Source organism: Moschus berezovskii, chromosome 10 (genome assembly GCF_049115385.1).
Source record: "Moschus berezovskii isolate FMDL1 chromosome 10, NW_MosBer_1.0, whole genome shotgun sequence".
Taxonomy (NCBI): domain Eukaryota; kingdom Metazoa; phylum Chordata; class Mammalia; order Artiodactyla; family Moschidae; genus Moschus; species Moschus berezovskii.
This window is the reverse complement of record NC_142469.1, coordinates 50,328,669-50,349,822: the sequence shown is the minus strand read 5'-3', so window position 1 is coordinate 50,349,822 and position 21,154 is coordinate 50,328,669. Positions and strand designations below refer to the sequence as shown.

General features: G+C 43.5%; 1 protein-coding gene across 1 annotated transcript in view; it reads right to left on the bottom strand.

Moving 5' to 3' along the window:
- PREP (prolyl endopeptidase) overlaps positions 1-21,154 on the bottom strand; it is a 140,557-nt gene that overhangs the window by 36,273 nt on the left and 83,130 nt on the right. The window contains exon 10 of the mRNA XM_055432926.2: positions 18,003-18,106. Within this exon, the coding sequence (XP_055288901.1) occupies positions 18,003-18,106 (104 nt within the window). The remainder of the gene's footprint in view (positions 1-18,002; positions 18,107-21,154) is intronic.

The following is a 21,154-nucleotide window of genomic DNA, read 5'->3' as shown; positions in this document are numbered from 1 at the left end:
CACAATTGCACTCATCTCACATGATAGTAAAGTCATGCTCAAAATTCTCCAAGCCAGGCTTCAGCAATACGTGAACTGTGAACTTCCAGATGTTCAAACTGGTTTTAGAAAAAGCAGAGGAACCAGAGATCAAATTGCCAACAGAGTCTTCTGGGACCTCACATAGACTAAAATAGGATGGAAAGACCTTATAGAAACTACATACACAGTCAATAAAAATGCTGAGAAATGAAAAAAGAAAGGTAAAGTGAATGCATGAAATAAAAGGCTGCTTCAGAAAACAAGCTAAAAGAGCCAAAACCACTTAAAGAAAATTTAGCTTCCAAAATCTGGAAAGGTAATTAAAAAAAAAAAAAATCCAAAGGAATCATAAACCCTCATAAAACATAAAAAGGAATGGGTCAAGTGAATTTACATGTTGGTGGAATTACTTTTTTTACTGCTCAACTTGTCTAAAAGATTCACAGACATTTGTACGCAGGCAACAACAACAACACAATAAATGTGTGCTAGGAAAACAGAAAGAGAAATTTACTCTGATGCTCTAAGAGGGAGAGGCAGTGATATTTCCTGCATTTTGTCGCAGACTATGACCCAAAATACTCTTAAAGATTAGCTCAGGCAGGAAATTTCACAGCAGTACAAATGGTAGTAAACATTCATTTTCTGACATTATTTGTTGGTTCTGAATGGAGAGAACCAATTATCATAGGAGAGGCGGGCACGACGGTCCAACACAGAAACTTTACACAAAGGAAATGTTCCAACTGTGTAGGTTTCTGGCTGTGATGACTAGGTAACTGAACACTGCTTCATCTACCGTGGCCGCCCTCATTCATTTGTCAAGTATATGTATCTGCTCTGGGCTCTGTGGACACAGCAGTGGGGAAAACCACTTTCTTAAGAGAAATGAACATAAGAACAGATTAAAGGATCACGTCAGCTGGGGAGCAGTGCAGTGGGGAAGGAACAATGCCAGACCTGGGACCAGGAGGAGGAGAGCCGCTATCTTACATGGGATGTAGGTGGATGGGGTCTCTCATCAGTTCTGTGAGGCTGAATGAAGGACTGGGGAGGGGAGGAGTGTTGGGGGCCAGGATGGGAATGCATACACACACAAGCCAAGAGAGGGGCTGGTCTGACGGCAGCTGAGCGGACGTAGAGGAGAGAGCAGAGGCCGTACCGTGGGGGTCTGTGGGCATTATTCAAGGCTGGTCAAACATAATCAAAAGGGATATATTTCATAAGAAACTACGTTAACCTATGCAACAATAGCAAAGAGTCCCCTTTCTTGACCACTGATTGCAGCACTGGCTGCCCTGCTTGCTCACACTGACCCCAGCCAGGAATTCTGCTCAATGCGGCACCAGTAAAAGCATCAGTCATTCACCCAAGCTGATACCACCCTGAACACTCAATCCTGTGGGGTAACATGTTCACCTTAAGGGAAGACTCTGGCTACATTACACTTGCATTCTCCCACTGATGAAAGGCGCCATGTTAGGGGCAATCCAGCAGAGCTTTGTCTCCCACAGGTGCCCCCTGCCACTGGCCAGCCCAGTGGCCGCTGTGGAGAGAAAAGCCATGGAGGGGCTCCAGCTCTCGGGGTGGGTGGACAGGGAGAAGGAAGAGGCCTGAGGTTAGGACAAAAAGGCAGGGGGCAAAGAGGGGCTGGAGTCAATGGAATGAAAAATTAAGAAGGAGAGAGGACAGGCCAGTGCCTGGTGGCGCTGTAATGCAACTGAGGGGGCCACGAGTCGCTGCCAGCCCCTGGCTGCTTCCCTGCCTGGGCCCAGCATCATCCTGCCCTCCTCTCAAAGACCCTGGCATCCGAGAACTTTGGGCCCAATCCAAGTTCCTGGATATAAACGGGTCCACAGAGGAGCAATGGAGACCCGGGAGCTACAGGCAGAACTGTGAAAGGCCCAGTGGGAAGCAGACCAGTGAGGCAAGGCTGCACAGCTTGGACTGCAGTTACCAGCAGCTCAGGCCATGCAGAAGCTTGGACTGGAAGTTCTATAAGTTCTTTATTAAGTAAAGTAGGAAAATAAACATTACTTTAAAAACAGTGTGGAACTTCTCTGGCAGTTTAGTGGTTAGCACTTTACCTTCCAATACAAGGGCGGTGGGACTGATCCCTGGTCAGGGAGCCAAAAAGCCAAAACACAAAACAGAAGCAATATTGTAACAAATTCAATAAAGACTTTAAAAATGGTCCACGTTAAAAAAGAAAAATCTTAAAATAATAAAAACAGTGTGCTCAGGATACAATTTCTCCTACAATTTTGAGTCCAGCAGAGAGAACATTAAAGGTCCTTGGAGGAAAAAAAGGTGACCATTCACTAGGTTTTCCAGAGTTGTTTGGATTTCTGAAGAAAATATTTGGGAAAAAGGAAAACTTAAAAATAAGAGAATGGATTTCTGGTTGATAGCACTTTAGGTGTGTGGTCAAAGGATGAGGCTGGGTGCATGGAGGCCTGCTCTGCCCTCTCTGGGGAGGCAAGTGTGGTGTCCTCTTCAGGGTGAGTCCCCTGCAGTGTTCTTTCTCCTCCCAGCACATGGAAGGTAGCCTTGGCTGTCTGCCCAGTCTGAGGCTGGTCTGGCCAACAGTGTGTGGCTGAAGTGGGAGGTAACACTTGTAAACAAAAGCAATCTGGCCATTACAGCATGGCCCAGCATGTGTGTGACACACGTCCCCTCTGTGCCACAAGGACAGCCACGCTTGGGTGGGGAGGCTCTCCAGGCAGGGTCTGCAGGGAGCCCAGGCTGTCAGTTGACAGCAGGAGATACCAGCTTTCTGAGGTTCTGGAGGACCCTGTTCCCTGCAATGGTCTAGCCTATCCCTGTTGATAGAAAAGGGAGCAATCAGGAAGGAACACATTTTTCATTGGTAGAAAATCCAAACACACGGTATTTGAGTCTTTCCACTCCTAAACGGTATATATAAAAAACACACGTTTTTCAAAAATTTAAAACTACTTTTTTTAGTTGAAACTCAAAAATTGTTTAGAAAAAAAGAAAACGGTGAGAAGACTGGGAATTCGGGGCCTGGGCGCGTCTCACAGAAGGAAAGCGGGGAGCTGGTACTGGGAGTCACTGTTCTGAGGCCCCCAGGCACTCTCACACATGTGTTCTCGTCCTTTCCTCCTGGTGGAACAGAGGAAACCTCCCTCCTTCCGGGAAGGCCAGCCCCCCACCAGGGCTTGGGATCACCTCACCTCCTCAAGAACTCGGCTCCTTTGGTGGTTCCCTTCCTACTGGAGCCAACCCATCGACACACCAGAATAGTCTGGTTTCTTCCACCTTAATAACATGTCACTGACCACCACCCCAAGCCACTGGACTTCTCAAGACCATCTACACATGGTTCTACATTTCCTCTCCTCTCATACCTTCTCCCTGGTCCTGAATTCACTGCCATGAAAGCTATAGAAGGCTCTGCTGAGTCCTGTCCCCAGGGCCACAGAGGCGGAGTCCAGAATCAGGGACATCTCTGAGGCTGACTGAGTCCCTTTGTAACCGTTGCCACAATAATCACTCTCATAATCACTAACAAGCTTCTTGACTCCCAATTAGACAAAGATGCCTGCTTCAGTAAGCACTCTACAGCACCCCAAGAAATCACCTATCGCCAGCCTTCCAGCAGGAATTTTCTTTGTCTTGAGGCTATGAAAATTGGCTGCTGCTACTGCTGCTAAGTCACTTCAGTCGTGTCCGACTCTGTGTGACCCCATAGACGGCAGCACACCAGGCTCCCCCGTCCCTGGGATTCTCCAGGCAAGAACACTGGAGTGGGTTGCCATTTCCTTCTCCAATGTGTGAAGGTGAAAGTGAAGTCGCTCAGTCATATCTGACTTGTAGCGACCCCATGGACTGCAGCCTACCAGGCTCCTCCGTCCACGGGATTTTCTAGGCAAGAGTATTGGAGTGGCTTGCCGTTAAGCTATTAACCCACAAAAACTGTTGACTCTCCCTGGCCTGTCAGGAGTGGTCGGCCTGCTGCACGTGCAGTGAACACTTGATCTCTGCTCTTTGTTCTTAATAAACTCACTCCTTTCTGCAATACTCTGTGTCTGGAAATTCTTTTCCAACCTGTGCTTGGACTGCTTCAACAAGTTCCATTTGTAAATGTCTTAAAAAATTAAAAGCTAATTTTTTTTGATTGATTTGCTTTTTAAGCACAGCAGTACAAGTTATTCTACAGAAAGAAAATGACAAATTTGAAAAAGTAGTCAAGAGAAGGAGAAAGAGAGTGGAAAGATATACCATGGCTATTAAAAGTCAGAAATGTTCACTTAGCCTATCAGGGATTATTTTTTTTAAAAAAACTTTTTAAATATTTAAACTTTTAAAATATTATATTTTAGACATTTAAAATGTAAGATTGTTGCAATTAAGAAAGTAATGCAGTACAAAGTAACATGACAACAAAGCTAAACCCCCAATCCCTCAATAACACCCACCCCTAAGAAATCAACACTAAGTCTTCAATTTACAATGGGGCTATATCCTGATAAACCCATCATAAACTGAAAATATTGTAAACTGAAATGCATTTAATATACCTAGCCTATTGAACATCATACATTAGCCCAGCTTCCCTTAAACATGCTTATAATACTTATACATTAGCCTACAGTTGGGCAAAATCATCTAACACAAAGTCTATTTTACAATAGGGCTGAATACCTTATAAAATATATTGAGTACTATACTGAAAGTAGAAATCAGAATGGCTGCATGGGTACAGCACGGTTGTAGGTACATTGGTTGTTTAGCCCATGATCACCCAACTGGCTGGAGCTGAGGCTCTCTGCCTCTGCCCAGCATCACATGGGAATATTCTACTGTATATCACTTGCCCAGGAAAAGCTCAAAATTCAAAATACAGTTTCTACTGAATGTATATCAGTTTCACAGCATCATCCAATCAAACCATCACAAGTTGGGGACCATCTGTATATGAACACCATATATGTCCTCTCTCCTCTTTCTCAATGTACCCTCCCCAGCCACTATTCTGAACCCACTGCTCACTGCAAGTGCTCCTGTCAGGATTATTAACGAACCCAGCTCGTCAATTCCAAGAACTCCTCTTTCTTCCTTATTGACCAACTAAACACACAGTGTTACCTGCCACCCACTCCTTTCCATCTTTTCTCCTTGGCTTCCTGGTCTACCCGGTCCACAGTCTGCTAGTTTTACTGCACCTCTCTGGCTGCTGCTTCTCCAGCTCTTTGCTGGCTCTTCCTCCTCCAATTAATCCCTAGACACGGGGCTCCTCAGGGTTCAGCCGTGAGCCTTCTCCACTCTTGACATGTTCTTCCATGTGATCCAGTTCCTGCCCTGGATTTAACCAGCACACTAATGCTGAAGGTGCCCATGTTTATCACTCCAAGCCTTTGACCATAAGACCCAAGTATCTAACTCCATACCCGACATCATCACCTGGATGAAAAGGTAACAACAGGCCCAAAACAGTTTTCCTCTCACACCCGTCCTCCCCAACCCACTGCCAACAACTGGATATATGATACCAGCTGCTCGGACCTGAAATCTCAGAGTCATCCTTGATGTGTCCCTTATGCTCTCCCCTACACGTGCAATCCCTGTGTCCTGTTCAGTCTACTTCCCAGGTGTGTTCCAAACACACTTTCCCCATGTCTAAAGTCTACACTCTAGTCCAGGCCACCTTATCTCCTACCTGGTCTATTGTAGTATGTGTGTGTTAGTTGCTCAGTCATGTCCAACTCTTTGCGATCCCAGGGACTGTAGCCCACCAGACTCGTCTGTTTGTGAAATTCTCCAGGCAAGAATACTGGAGTCGGGTGCCATTCTCTTCTCCAGGGGAATCATCCTGACTCAGAGATCAACCCTGGGTCTCCTGCATTACAGGAGGATTCTTTACTGTCTGAGCCATTTACAACTGTCTATCACAGAAGAATTGATGCTTTTGAACTGTGGTGCTGGAGAAGACTCTTGAGAGTCCCTTGGACTACAAGGAGATCCAACCAGTCCATCCTAAAGGAGATCAGTCCTGGGTGTTCACTGGAAGGACTGATGCTAAAACTGAAACTCCAATACTTTGGCCACCTCATGCGACGAGTTGACTCACTGGAAAAGACTCTGATGCTGGGAGGGATTGGGGGCAGGAGGAGACGGGGACGACAGAGAATGAGATGGCTGGATGGCATCACCGACTCTGTGGACATGAGTTTGAGTGAACTCCGGGAGTTGGTGATGGACAGGGAGGCCTGGCGTGCTGTGATTCATGGGGTCGCAAAGAGTCGGACACTACTGAGCGACTGAACTGAACTGAACTGATCAGCTCTCTCTATGTCCACAACTACTCTTTGAATCTATTCTCCATAAGACAGAACATGGTTTTCTTAAATCAGAACATATCACTTTCCAGTAAAAAACCCTGTAGAGACTCCCACCACACTTGGGATCCCAAACAAACTTCTAACATGGTCACAAAGCCCTGCCCTCCCTCACACCCATCAGCCATTCTCCTCCACTCACCACAGCCCAGCCTTCTCTTAGGTCCTCTCTGAAGGCAACTGATTTTTACTCAGAGCCTTTGCTTTAACATGCTGGGCTCTTCTCTCACTTTCATGTGATTAGTTCCCTCTTAGCTTTTCAGTTTCCACTTAAACAAAACTCAAGGGAACTACTGTTGAAGATTCAATTCACATCGGGCACGTCTGTCATTCCCAGTAACAGTCATTGTTTATTTCATTCACAGCCCTTGTTCCAACTTGCAATGTTTGCCTTTATTTTCTGTTTACTTGCTTTTAACCTTTTTCCACATAAGAGTGAAGTCCACATCTCTCCAGGTCACTGCCACGTCCTCAGTGTTTAGCCCAATCTGAGGCACAGAGTAAATCCTTGTTATGTACAGCAGCTGCATAAATGCACATGGCTCTTTCCTACCCCACCTCTACCAATCAATGCAGGCCAAGGCGAGGAGGAGGAGACCTGCTGAGTCGTATATGCACTTGTAAAGGTGTAAAAGTCTAGACGAGTGAGTGGAAGCAGCTCTGGCAAAACCCCTTAACGCTCCCTGTCCTTCCTAATTCTGGAGTCTGAGTCACGGATCAAAGTTGGTGCTTCCAACACAGGCAGATCTGCAGATTCTCAAACATACCAGTCACCGTTTAGAGTATTTACACTTTTCTCTAATCTTTTTAAAATATTTAAATTAACTATATTCACATTAAATTCTAGAGTTGAACTAGACATGCTGTGCAAAACAGAAAGCTGAGGGTCTAGATGTAAGCAGCATGTACATAATGGTTTTTACTTACCCCCTAGAGGGTTTTCTGTTTGAGATTTCATCTCAGAATTACCCACTACCTTAACCGGGATCAAAGAGTACATTCTCTGCTTAAAAACATGTCTGTACGCATCTTAATATTTATATTTACATACATATGTACACAAATGAAGGCAGCTGGAGGCAAGGAGGACACAAGGCATTAACCATTACTTAGCAGATTCAACTAGCAGATGATTTTTAAATGCATAAGAATATGGGCTGCATTTATCAATACAGCCTGAGTATCAACTCTTTCTTTTGAGACATGAGCCAAGGTCAATGGTAAGATTTTTCTAGGCTCTTAATAAAGCCACAATGCTTTACATCAATTTCTACATGAAGACCTAGGGCAATCAACTGCTGAGTTGTGGCAGCCTGATCAGAGAGGTGGACACAGCTGCTCAGAGGCTCAAGAGCACCGCAGAATCGGAGACCTGGCTTAAGCACCAGTTATGCCACCAGGTGACTTGGAACAACTCATCTAACTTCCCTATACCACAGGCTGCTCATCCAGAAAACTGAGATCACGAGAGCATCCATCTCCAAGGACGGTTCTTCTCTAAAGAAGTGAGATAATACACAGAGAAACCTGGCATGGAGACAGGCATACTGTATGCACACACCCATGCTGTGTGTTCAAGCACCGGCTGAATGTCCATCCCCTCTCCCTGTGTTTTGCTTTTGACTGAGTCCCCAAGAGCAAGGAAGCTTCTATGGGGGAGCTGGGACTTGGGTGAATATTGAAATATTGGAAATGTGTAGAGTTTCCGAAAACAGAGTTTAAAAAAAAAGTAAGTAGCACCAGAATGGAGCACAGGGCAGGAGAGCCAGGCAGAGGCAAGCCTGAGAGTGGTGGTCAGGGCTGTGGAGGAAGGGAGCCTGAGTGGTGTGGGGATTCGGGGTGCTGAGGCTGTACCTTTGTGAGCTGGATGAAGGAGGGCACCAAGAGTTGGGAGAGGAGCTCACACTTGACACGGACCAGGAACCCGCGTGTGTGTCCTCGCTTAACAGCTCATGATGCCTTCCACATCACAATACTTTACCATCATGCTCATCACGGCAACAACACTTCTAATCCACTTTTTACACTGAGTCAGCACTCTTTTTGCCTCTGCTTTCACAGAGTATTTTTATCATTTAATAGGTCCCATCAAGGTCTACAAAGTGCTCACTAGATCGTCACATGATGTAGAAACATACCTTTAGAGGTAAGGAAGCTTAGGGATTTAGAGGCCTTTTAGGATAATTTGTTTATTTTAAAGGTGAAAAACAAAAACTCCAACCAAGTATAGAGAGAGCAAAAACAACTTATTCTCATAACAAAATGCACAGGATTAGCACAGCTTTGGAGTTCCGCGTTCTAGTCTTGGCTGTCAATTACTGACAGTGTGTGTGACCTTTGCTAAAACACTTAGCAGACTGAGCTTCAGTTTCCTCATCTTTATTGTTATTTTTCTTGTTTGGCATACCGTGTAGCATGTGGGATTTTAGTTTCCGAGCAGGGATCGAACCTGTGCCCCCTTAACAGTGGAAGCACAGTCTTAACCCCTGGACCTCCAGGGAAGCCCCCCTAGCTTCCTCATCTTTAGAATGAGAGGGTTCATATAGATGAACCCTAAGGTATGTGCAATTTGTTCAGAGTCCAAAAGCATTAGTGGAAAAACAGCACCTAGGAAAAGGCAAGAGAAGCTGTGAGACTGGGGACCTAACACCTCCCCAAGGTTGATTCGTGCCGTGCTTCCATTCCATAGAGCAGGCCTCTGAGGATGGCCCATGCCCACGTCCTCTGCAAGAGTGGTGCAGGCAGAAAGATGACTGTAACCCGGAATAAAACACCTGGAGAGCCAACTGTACACTGCTTACTTACCCTTATCATTTCAGAGACAGTCTCTCAGTTCACCTTAATTTAATGCTCAGATAGTCTCACACAACTTTTCTATCACTTCTGCTAAAGTTAGGACAAGCATTCAGGAATGGCAAATACTCATGTTCTAGAGGCAATATTAAATGCCTTTCTTTATGGGAGAGAAAAGCCTCTTGAAAAGGTGCTTCTGTGTCTGAAGTGTGTGATTTCTACTGTTCACAATGATAGTATTTGAAAATTCAACTTTTGTGGAGTCTTAGTTTTTTCAATGGGATCCTGAGATTTAGATACCTGGCCACCAGGTGGCGTGTGGACTCCTTGGTCTCAGGGTCCAAACCAAGTTTGCTGAAGGCCAGTTTTGCCTTCTGTGGCACATTGCTAGGTGTCCCCCAATATCCATTCCTCCCACTTCCTTGATAATAAGGCCCCAATTTTGAGCTGGCACACTTTTTCTGGGAATAAAATTACATCTTTAAACCTCCTTGTGCTAGGTGTGGCCAAGTGAGTATGTTTTCACCAATAAAATGAAAGCAGACATAATACATGTCACCTTTTGACAAACATGCTTATAAGACACTCTCCTCCTGATCATCCCTCTTCTTCCCTATTGCTGCCTTCATGCTGGCTGCAAAGTGGATGCAACATGGCTGGAACCCCTGCAGCATCCTAGGACCATGAGGAGATGGCAGGAAAGAAGCCACGATACAGCAGCAAGACAAAAAGAGCTTGGATTCCTTAAACACCTTAGACACCAAGTCGTTCCTGGACTAATTTCCCCTGCACTTCCTTTATGTGAGAGGGAAAAAGAAACATCTCGCTCCTTTAAGTCATGGTTATTTTTTACTTTTGCTCACAGCTGAATACAGTTTGAGTAACACACCTTGAGATTCATTCAGATTCATTTCTAAAAACAGAACTAATTGTTAAACTAGCCTAAGATAAGCACCATTAGCACACATACTATTCAGAGATGAGAACTAAACTACTGATACAGTTCTAATAAGACGAAGTGACTTTCTACCTTGCTTTTAAAGGATAATGAAATATAACAACATTCTTTCCCCAAGATGGTTTTCTAGCAAGGGGTTAGAGCTAACTGTTATCTGTGAGTAATCTGAAATCAGTATTAGCAAAGCTCAGCAACTTGCAGCTTTTACGGATCTCAAAAGCCAAGACTCTTGGAACAATTTAAACAAAATTTAATCTATTTAAATGGCTTTAAACCTACAACAGCAAACTCAGATCTATAGATAACTGAAATAGTAAAATTTTTGTACATACTAAATATGAACAAACCTCCACTGAGTACAGTTGTCACCTATGGTAATGAGTTTATGGACACCCTAATCTCTGACAATTATGGCTTCAATTGCAGTGACATTATTAAAGAATAATAAACTTAGTCCATCATCTAGAAATGAATCTAAGCCACAAAAATTAAAATCACCTTGTGATTTTACAACACCTGTTTAGCTCATTAACATTCAAAATAAGGTGAAAAAATTTCCATGTCAAGTCGCCACCGCATCCCCAGGAGAGCCAAGGCTGCCCTCCCCAGGCTGTCAACCACCAGGCAGGGCTCTAGCTGCTTTCCCAGTTCTTATCTCAACGCAGGCCTATTTCCTCCAGGCAAAGTTCAGAGAAACTGAGGAAGGTGGGCAGAGGTCTGGGTTGCCTTGAGCCATTTTACATCTTGCAAAAGGAAGCCCTGCAGGAGGCTCAAGGGATCTCTCCAGGCCTGTCTGGCACTCAATTCTCAAGGCCACCTTGTGATTTTTACTCTAAGTGGGCTACATATTCTCAGGCTGCTGCAAAACAACATCCTTCTTCAAAACATATGGAGACTGCAGCAACCACACACTGGGGCCCTATAACCTATTTCTGTTTTAAGATAGCAAGAGAACAAAAACTCTTATCATCTTTTACAGTCAAACTATTTTAACACAGCTGCTATCTAAAGAGGAAACAGATACAAACATATGCCCTCTGAATATGAATATTATGATCTCAATCTAGAATGGCTGTGAGACAAAGAGAATTCTAAAGAAAGGCAGGAATCTGTTTATGCAAGAATATGTCTCTGAAGTGTAATATAAAAAAATAACATGAAAGCTTTAGGCACAAAATTGCCAAGAACAACTGACTCAATTTAAAGTGATTTCCTAATCATATGCAAGCACCATATTCTCTCAAAAGGTTCTTTTTGAAAATATTCCCCCATTCACTCTTAACTAACATGTTCTGAAGATTTCCCACCTATCCTTAACTGTGAGAACAGTGATATAGAAAAGCGTTATCATTAGTTCAATAGTCAGCAGACCAAGGATGTGGATGAGTCAAAAACTGCGTGTGTTACGCACTCAGCACAGAAGTCAATGAGCTAAATTAAAACACTAATTAATGTTCTGAGGATTCAATGTTTGTTGAATGGCAAAGGCTGCAGGCCGGTTGTTCAGGTGCTCAGTCATGTCCAACCCTTTGCGACGCCATGAACTGCTGCACGCCAGGCTTCCCTGTCCTTCACTATCTCTTGGAACTTGCTCAAACTCACATCTGTTGGGTCAGTGATGCCATCCAACCATCTTGTCCTGTTGTCCCCTTCTCCTCCTGCCTTCAATCTTTCCCAGCAAACTCTAGGAGTTGGTGATGGACAGGGAAGCCTGGTGTGCTGCAGTCCATGGGATTGCAAAGAGTCAGACATGACTGAGTGACTGAACTATAGACCAGTAACTACAAATTACTATCAAGGTTACAAAAATCTAGACTAAAGAAAAGTAACTCCACTCCTTCTACCCCAAGGCATCTTGGTAAACCCAAAGAATCATCTAATTTTAATTTTCTAATCATCTAATTAAAAAAATCAGCTTCTGGTCAGTTATAAAGCAAATCATCTTTGGGATGTTCTTGATGTGTCACATGCAGTATTGTAGGTAAACCTCAGAAGCGTAAAATTCCTCAGTTTAAGAGGACAGGACTCAAGATAATAAAATCTATGTTAAATACTTATAATTCTTACTATTTCTGTACTCTGTTGATTTAGGTTTGCTATTGTCCCATAAAATGGAATCGTCCTTCTAATTTATTCTTTTATAACATGTGGAAACTGTTGTCAATGGAATTGATTCAGAGTATACTGAGTTCACTGTTCTTTTTCAGGTCTATAAATTGTGACTTTCACTTTAGGAGGAGAAAAGACAATCTTTCAGCTGTCAAAAATTTTTGGCTGAACAAACATGAGACACTGAGAAACCAAACAGTGCATTTTTGCTACACTGCATCCTTTGTCATGCCACGTTCAGCCACAGTGCAAACACTATTTTATCCACAAAAAAGAGCTGTCAGAGGCAGCCCTACTGCACAGGATGGTGAAGGCAGGACTCCTTTCTTCTTGAACTTACTGTGAAATTATGAAAATAAACTGCTACGAAAAGGTAGAGGCAGTCTCTGAATGAAGAATTGTGGTGAAATTGTTCAGGAGTCCCAGTAGGGGCCTGGAGCTTACAAAAGCAGCCATTCCTCAAAGTCCAACCCAGTTTCCACCTCTCCCAGGAAGACTCCCTGGGCATCCCGGCCAGGATATCACAGTGCCGACAGAAACTTTCACCTTTCCCCTGATCACTGTGATAACATCTTGGGGTATCGGACCTTTCAGAGCTGTGTCTCAACTTTCCAGCCTGACTGCAAACTTTCCAGGGACAGTGCCTGTGTCTGGAACTTCTCTGGATTCAAACAGTACCACCTGGCATTGCACACACATAAATATTTATTGACAGACTAAATTTTTCTATTTCTTCCCTTTGGTTTAAAATGAAACATATTACTGATCATAAATATAGACAAGATTCTTTTCATATAAATCACTTATCACCAAACCTTTGTTATTAATGTAATTTCTAATGCTCAGTATTTCCATTTCTTTTTAAAGACACGTGCACAGATGTTTTAACCAATATTACATAGTGGTCATGTCATTCATAATAAAAAGAGGAAAAAGATCAGTCAACCGCAGCTATGATAAACCTATCCAAAACTTAATTTTTATGTGTACCACAGACTGGAAGAGAAAGTTTTTCCAGGATCTGATTTTCAAAATTGTATTTCCTGTATAGATGAATTTTCTCCCACAGCTGTAGTCAGGACTGGGTAAAGACTATACAGTAGCTATGTTCTGTGTATGTCAGCAAAACAGGACACTCCCACCTTACATCCGCCCCCCCACCAACCCCCATTCAAGAGCTCTGGTCCTGAATGAAAGCACATCACACAAAGAACAGCCCTGTGGCTGGTTTAGCCATGTGTTTCTCTGACCCTCCTTTTTCTCTCTGCTTCACTTAGTACATCTTATGAGCTATACCAGCAGGTGGACACGCATGTCTGTGACCACCACAAACCGCACTGACTAACCATGCAGGGTAATCTGTGCACTATTTGCTTCAAAATGATAATGTACCTAAAATGCAAGAAGGAATAACAATTAGCCCAGGGAATTTTCTTTTAAAATCACATACAAAATAAATACAAACACCAGGGTCACGCAAAATCAAAAGCAGCACTACCCTGAAGTAATTGAAAACAAAAAACGAATCTTCCCCCTGCACCCCCAAACACTGTGGTTTCTATTACACATCATGAGGATTTTTTCCACTCATACACAAACCCTCCTCTAGGGCCTGCTTTTACAGGCTGGTCATTGTTGGCAACTCTGCTGAGAGTCTGACCACAATGTGAGCACAGATGTCACACTCACATTTGCTGTCAAAGCTCTGCTGTGTACACCTGAGCTCAGCCACTGCAAAATGGACTTTCAGTCTATGGTACTGTGATATCACGGTACGTTCCAAAGCCACCTTTACCCAAAAACAGACTTCTATTTAAATAACTCAGTGCAATAGGTATGATGTGTATAATCAACATATTAAAGTCTCCTGATGGCATTATCCTAGAGAGAAACCGTCATAAAAATTGGAAAACCAATGTGTTCTCTCCAGTTACTCAGTTACTACCCCCTTAAACACTTCCCATGAATCTTTTCATCTTTTTTCCCCTACTGCACTTGTACACGGAGAAGGCAATGGCAAGCCACTCCAGAACTCTGGCCTAGAAAATCCCATGGATGGAGGAGACTGGTAGGCTGCAGTCCATGGGGTCGCTAAGGGTCGGACATGACTGAGCGACTTCACTTTCACTTTTCACTTTCAAACATTGGAGAAGGAAATGGCAACCCACTCCAGTGTTCTTGCCTGGAGAATCCCAGGGACGGGGGAGCCTGGTGGGCTTCCGTCTATGGGGTCACACAGAGTCGGACACGACTGAAGTGACTTAGCAGCAGCAGCAGCAGCAGCATTTGTACAAATAAAAACTTCCAAGTATTTGAGTAGCTCAACGTTAGGGGAATTTTCCTTGTGAAGTGGAAAGCCACACATAGAGGACTTCAGTGCCTTTTCCAATGGCATGCAACTGGCATCTCCCGAGCGTACTTCCTCCCCAGTTTAATTTGGAAATTTCAGGTTGCTGTGCATAGAGCTGAGGGATTTCTACTCCACACAAGCATGTGCTTGGCTGTAAAGTCTTATCTTTTCATTTATATCTGAAAACAACACATATTAGGTTGTAACTAGCTTCTTTGTGTACCATCTGTAAAGAATAGAAAAAAAACAGCTACTTGATAGGAAAAACAACTCCAGCCATCGTCCCTGAGAAGGAAGAGCCACTTTCCTATAAGAAGCTGCCTTCGAGGCAGCTGTCATGATCACAGGTCCCTCCTCCCTGCCACAAACTCCACAATTACTCACTTTGGCATGAGTTGTGGGAAGCATAAAATAGAATTTTTAAAAAAATACAGACCCGAGGGGCTGCACAGCAGAGATGAAGAGAAGATGAGGGCTGAGGTGAGGGGTGTCTTATGGGCAACAGTGCCCAATCGTAGAGCAGCCACGAGGGACAGTCACTTCGTGCTGCCCAGGAATCCTTTGCATTACTGATGGGAGAGGCAGTGTCTTCCACCATACACATACACACACACACAGACCCTCCCCACTCCACTGCCCTGAGGATGTCCAGGCAAGGACTAGAAGTAGTTCCTGAGAAGGTCAAATGTTACAGCTGCCAGGCACACAATTTCTACACACAGAGAAAATGAAATACAGCAAGGCATGACAGCCTGAAAGTGATGTTAAAAGTCTAATGCAGGACTAGGGTGAATTAATGAACCACACAAGAACGAGACTGGGGCTGTCGGCCCCTAAAAGATCTCTCTCCAGGCAATGGCTCACCTTGAAAATGAAAGAAGCCAAACTAGCTACAGAAACCTAAAAGTCTGCCATATTTATTTCTAACACTTTTTGAAAAAAAAAAACAAAAACTGATCGCATTCTACATGAAAGCATTAAGTCTCTCAGTCATGTCTGACTTTTTGTAACCCTATGGACCAGAGCTCACCAGGTCCTCTTTCCATGGGATTCTCCAGGCAAGAATACTGGAGTGGGTTGCCATGCCCTTCTCCAGGGGATCTTCTCCACCCAGGGATCAAATCCAGGTCTCCTGCATTACAGGCAGATTCTTAACTGACAGAGCCTATGTGCCAGACCCTTAATATGGGCAGACCTTGGAGACAGGGTAGATTCAGTTCCAGACCCCCAAGATAAAGCAAGTGTCACAATAAAGCGAGTAGGATGAATTTTCTGTTTTCCTGGTGCATAGAAAAGTTACGTTTGCACTATACTGTAGTCTATTCAGTATCATGTACGGTTGAGAAAGCTGGACTGTAAAGAAGGCAGAATGCCAAAGAATTGATGCCTTCAAACCGTGGTGCTGGAGAAGACTTCTGAAAGTCCCTTGGACAGCAAGGAAATCAAACCAGTCAATCTGAATGGCGATCAACCCTGAATATTCACTGGAAGAACTATGCTGAAGCTGAAGCTCCAGTATTTTGGTCACCTGTTGCACACAGACGACTTACTAGAAAAGTTCCTGATGCTGGGAAAGATCGAGGGCAGGAGAGGAGGGGGTCAGAGGATGAGATGGCATCACCGATGCAATGAACATGAACTTGGGCAACTCTAGGAGATGGTGAGGGACAGGGAGGCCTGGCATGCTGCAGTTCAGGGGGTCACAGAGTCGGACATGATTGGGCAACTGAACAACAACAACCATATTCAGTGTGCAACAGCATTAAGTCTAAAACAACACTGTACCTACCTTAAAGAATATTTAATTGCTAGAAAATGCTAACCACCACCTGAGCCTTCGGTGAATCATAATCTTTTTTGCAACAATAACATGAAAGATCATGGATCATAACAAATATAACAATAATGAAATAGTTTGAAATTCTACAAGAATTACCAAAATGTGACACAGACACATGAAATGGACAAATGTTGTTGGAAAAATGGCACCAATACATAGATATGCTCAATGCAGAACTGCCACAAACCTTCAATTTGTAAAAAAAACACAGTATCTGCAAAGCACAATGAAGCAAAGAACAATAAAATAAGGCATCCCTATATATATCATCTCATATATCCTGCAGGAATATTATCATATCATATAATCCTGCAGGAATCCTGCAAAATGGGTACTATCTGTTTTGCAGCTGAAAACACTGGCAGAAAAGTTAGACTCATCCTATGTCAACCAAGACGTATCAATCAATACATGCAGACTTCAGGCTTCAAGCTGACAGAGCTTGAAGACAAAGGCCCTGGACCTCTATTGAGAATGCTCTCTGACTTTATAAGTACTATTTATATATATTAAGGATCAGCAAACTTTGTCCCGGAGGGCCAAATACTAAGCACTTTAGCCTTTGTGGGCCACAGTCTCTGCTGCACTGTTAAAGCACCGAGGCAGCCACAGACACTATATGAACAAACATGGCTATCTATTTTCCAAAAAACCAGAGGCCAATAAGTCGACTCCTGATATAAAAGAGGGCCTGGCGATCTGCAGCCCTGGGCCAGATTCAGCCAGCCAAACAGTTTTATCTTTGATCTAGATCTAGTCCATCATCTAGACTTCTCTTAGACAGGTGAAGGGCAATTCACCCTGTTAAAATGATGCTTTAGTTTCACAGAAACATTCTCAGGGTATCCAGTGCTCTTTTTTTCCCTAATTTTCCTTTGGAAACAACACTCTGAATCCTAACCTGGGTCTCCGTGGTCCAGGCCCCCTGGTAGGAGAGCCCTGATAAACACCTGGTACCTGACAGGTGACCTGTCATTGCAAAGGAACAGAGTCATTTTGCATCATTTGTCAATGAGTGATTTGATTTCCAGGAGACTCAGTACCTGTGGGCCACTGAGAAAACAAAAAAAATGGAGCGTCTTAACGTGAAAGGATGGTGACCAGTGACTGAGCTTGCCACGCATGACAATTAAACAGTTAATTCATCCATTCTAATATTTTATTGAGCTCTCACCCTGTGCCAGGCAGACATACGGATGAACTTCAGACTGCAAAGACTAACTTCCAGCACTTGAGTGAATACTTCATGGAGAAAATCTGTTATTACTTATCACACCATGAGACCTGAGCCAGAAAACAATCCACTTTGAAGCAAGCAGACAAACTGTGTTGCATTGATCCCCCAGACAAGGGATTCTGGCTTCCTGTCAAGAGTGGCAGAAATCTGTAAACTCCAAGAGGGCAGGGACCTCACTGGGCTCAATGCCCAGAAGCAGCAGGTGTTCCCAAGTATCTGTGGCTGGTGTTGCTGTGGGTTACCTCCATAGCTGCTGACAAACTGGGGTGTGCACAGCCTGGCCTGAAAGTCACATTTTTAAACTCACATTGTCAAGATAAAATACCCCCTACCTGGACTGTCTGGTAATCGGAAGCATCAATTCCTTTCACAGTCACCTCTCGGAAGACTCTGGGCTCCAGTTCCTCTTTTGTCAGATCACAGTGATAAATGATACCTAGAAGGAAATGGAAGTCTTAGTTTGGTCCATAAACTCACTTGAAACAAGAGGGGCAAGGATCACAAAGCACAGTCAGCAGTGCTGTTTAAGGTCACTGCAGAAAGAGACCTCAGAACAGCCTGGCACGTGGACTGTATAATGCTACATAAGTGTTCACACTTCACCATCGCCATTGCACATGGTCTTCTTTTTCGCATCAGTCACCTCTGTATCATTGTAGAAGATTCTAATGCATTCCAGGACTAAGAGCAGAGGTAAAACCTAACTGCAGAAACACAACAGGTCTTTCCCGACGCTAGGTCACTCAGGAGGGCAGGTCAAAGAAGATGGGATACTTCATGTAGGGTTATTTCACCTGAGCAAGGATTAAGACGGAAAACCCAAATGATGTGCCCAAAGTCAACAGCCAATCAGGGGTCTCTTGATGGGAACTCTGGGACTAGTGCTTCCTGATACCCACCCCTCTGTGGGCACACACGTGGACAGCAATCAGGGACCAAAGATAGCCTTTCAGAGTTGCCTTTAAAATTCTGACTATTCAAGTGCACAACACACATTGGTGAATACACAATAAACCTTTAGCTTTTTTAACCACTAATTAAAATCCCATCTCCTTAATTTAATGCTACTACATTCTAATATTTAATATCTAAATCAAAGGGGGTGGTCCACTGGAAAAGGGAATGGCAAACCACTTCAGTATACTTGCCTTGAGAACCCCATGAACAGTATCAAAGGGCAAAATGATAGGATACTGAATGAGGAATTCCCCAGGTCGGTAGGTACCCAGTATGCTACTGGAGATCAGTGGAGAAATAACTCCAGAAAGAATGAAGGGATGGAGCCAAAGCGAAACAAATACCCAGTTGTGGATGTGACTGGTGATAGAAGCAAGGTCTGATGCTGTAAAGAGCAATATTGCATAGGAACCTGGAATGTTAGGTCCATGAATCAAGGCAAATTGGAAGTGGTCAAACAGGAGATGGCAAGAGTGAACGTCGACATTCTAGGAATCAGTGAACTAAAATGGACTGGAATGGGTGAATTTAACTAAGATGTCCATTATATCTACTACTGTGGGCAGGAATCCCTTAGAAGAAATGGAGTAGCCATCATGGTCAACAAAAGAGTCCGAAATGCAGTACTTGGATGCAATCTTAAAAACAACAGAATGATTTCTGTTCGTTTCCAAGGCAAACCATTCAATATTACAGTAATCCAAGTCTATGCCCCAACCAGTAATGCTGAAGAAGCCGAAGTTGAACAGTTCTATGAAGACCTACAAGACCTTTTAGAACTAACACCCAAAAAGGATGTCCTTTTCATTATAGGGGACTGGAATGCAAAAGTAGGAAGTCAAGAAATACCTAGAGTAACAGGCAAATTTGGCCTTGGAGCACGAAATGAAGCAGGGCAAAGACTAATAGAGTTTTGTCAAGAGAACGCACTAGTCATAGAAAACACCCTCTTCCAACAACACAAGAGAAGACTCTACACATGGACATCACCAGATGGTCAACACAGAAATCAGATTGATTATATTCTTTGCAGCCGAAGATGGAGAAGCTCTATACAGTTAGCAAAAACAAGACCAGGAGCTGACTGTGGCTCAGATTATGAACTCCTTATTGCCAAATTCAGACTGAAATTGAAGAAAGTAGGGAAAACCATTAGACCATTCAGATATGACCTAAATCAAATCCCTTATGATTATACAGTGGAAGTAAGAAATAGATTTAAGGGTCTAGATCTGATAGATAGAGTGCCCGATGAACTCGTGACATTGTACAGGAGACAGGGACCAAGACCATCCCCATGGAAAAGAAATGCAAAAAAGCAAAATGGCTGTCTGAGGAGGCCTTATAAATAGCTGTGAAAAGAAGAGAAGCGAAAAGCAAAGGAGAAATGGAAAGATATAAGCATCTGAATGCAGAGTTCCAAAGAATAGCAAGGAGAGATAAGAAAGCCTTAATCAGAGATCAATGCAAAAAATAGAGGAAAACAACAGAATAAGAAAAATGAGATCTTTTCAAGAAAATTAAAGATATCAAGGGAAAATTTCATGCAAAGATGGGCTCGATAAAGGACAGAAATGGTATGGACCTAACAGAAGCAGAAGATATTAAGAAGAGGTGGCAAGAATACACAGAAGAACTGTACAAAAAAGATCTTCACGACGAAGATAATCACAATGGTGTGATCACTCATCTGGAACCAGACACCTTGGAATGTGAAATCAAGGGGGCCTTAGAGAGCATCACCACGAACAAAGCTAGTGGAGGTGATGGAATTCCAACTGAGCTATTTCAAATCTTGAAAGATGATGCTGTGAAAGTGCTGCATTCAATATGCCAGCAAATTTGGAAAACTCAGCAATGGCCACGGGACTGGAAAAGGTCAGTCTTCATTCCAATCACAAAGAAAGGGAATGCCAAAGAATGCTCAAACTACCGCACAATTGCACTCATCTCACACGCTAGTAAAGTCATGCTCAAAATTCTCCAAGCTAGGCTTCAGCAATGTATGAGTCGTGAACTCCCAGATGTTCAAGCAGGTTTTAGAAAAGGCAGAGGAACCAGAGATCAAATTGCCAACATCCGCTGGATCACGAAGAAAGCAAGAGATTTCCAGAAAAACATCTATTTCTGCTTCATTGACTATGCCAAAGCCTTTGACTGTGTGGATCACAACAAACTGTGGAACATTCTGAAAGAGATGGGAATACCAGACCACCTGACCTGCCTCTTGAGAAACCTGTATGCAGGTCAGGAAGCAACAGTCAGAACTGGACATGGAACAACAGACTGGTTCCAAATAGGAAAAGGAGTACGTCAAGGTTGTATATTGTCACCCTGCTTATTTAACTTATATGCAGAGTACATCATGAGGAACGGTGGGCTGCAAGAAACACAAGCTGGTATCAAGATTGCCGGGAGAAATATCAATAATCTCAGATATGCAGATGACACCACCCTTATGGCAGAAAGTGCAGAGGAACTCAAAGGCCTCTTGATGAGAGTGAAAGAGGAAAGTGAAAAGGTTGGC